General features: G+C 55.5%; 1 protein-coding gene across 1 annotated transcript in view; it reads right to left on the reverse strand.

Moving 5' to 3' along the window:
• Positions 1 to 238, reverse strand: part of LOC119592988 (cysteine dioxygenase type 1-like) — a gene marked incomplete at its 5' end in the record, with an annotated part of 24,978 nt that overhangs the window by 1,188 nt on the left and 23,552 nt on the right. Inside the window, 1 exon segment of the mRNA XM_037941872.1 lies at positions 21 to 190. Within this exon segment, the coding sequence (XP_037797800.1) occupies positions 21 to 190 (170 nt within the window).

The raw sequence follows: 238 nt of genomic DNA on the forward strand, positions 1-238 counted from the left end.
ACAGTAAACCCTAATCTTACGTTTTCGACTTTCTTGCCAAACTTGCTCCAGAAGGTGACTGGGCACTTCTGTTTCTTGCCAGTCCTCTGGTCGAATATTTGGCAGGCGCTGAAGGGGGGGCAGTAGAGGTGGAGGGAGACGGCGTTTTCACTGTGGGAGGCGTTCTCGACACGGTGCAGGCCCAGGGAGTCTGTGGGGGGAGGAGGAAGTGTGTGTGTGAGGTTGTATCCCACTCGGT

The sequence above is a fragment of the Penaeus monodon genome, chromosome 31 (assembly GCF_015228065.2).
Source record: "Penaeus monodon isolate SGIC_2016 chromosome 31, NSTDA_Pmon_1, whole genome shotgun sequence".
Taxonomy (NCBI): Eukaryota; Metazoa; Arthropoda; class Malacostraca; order Decapoda; family Penaeidae; genus Penaeus; species Penaeus monodon.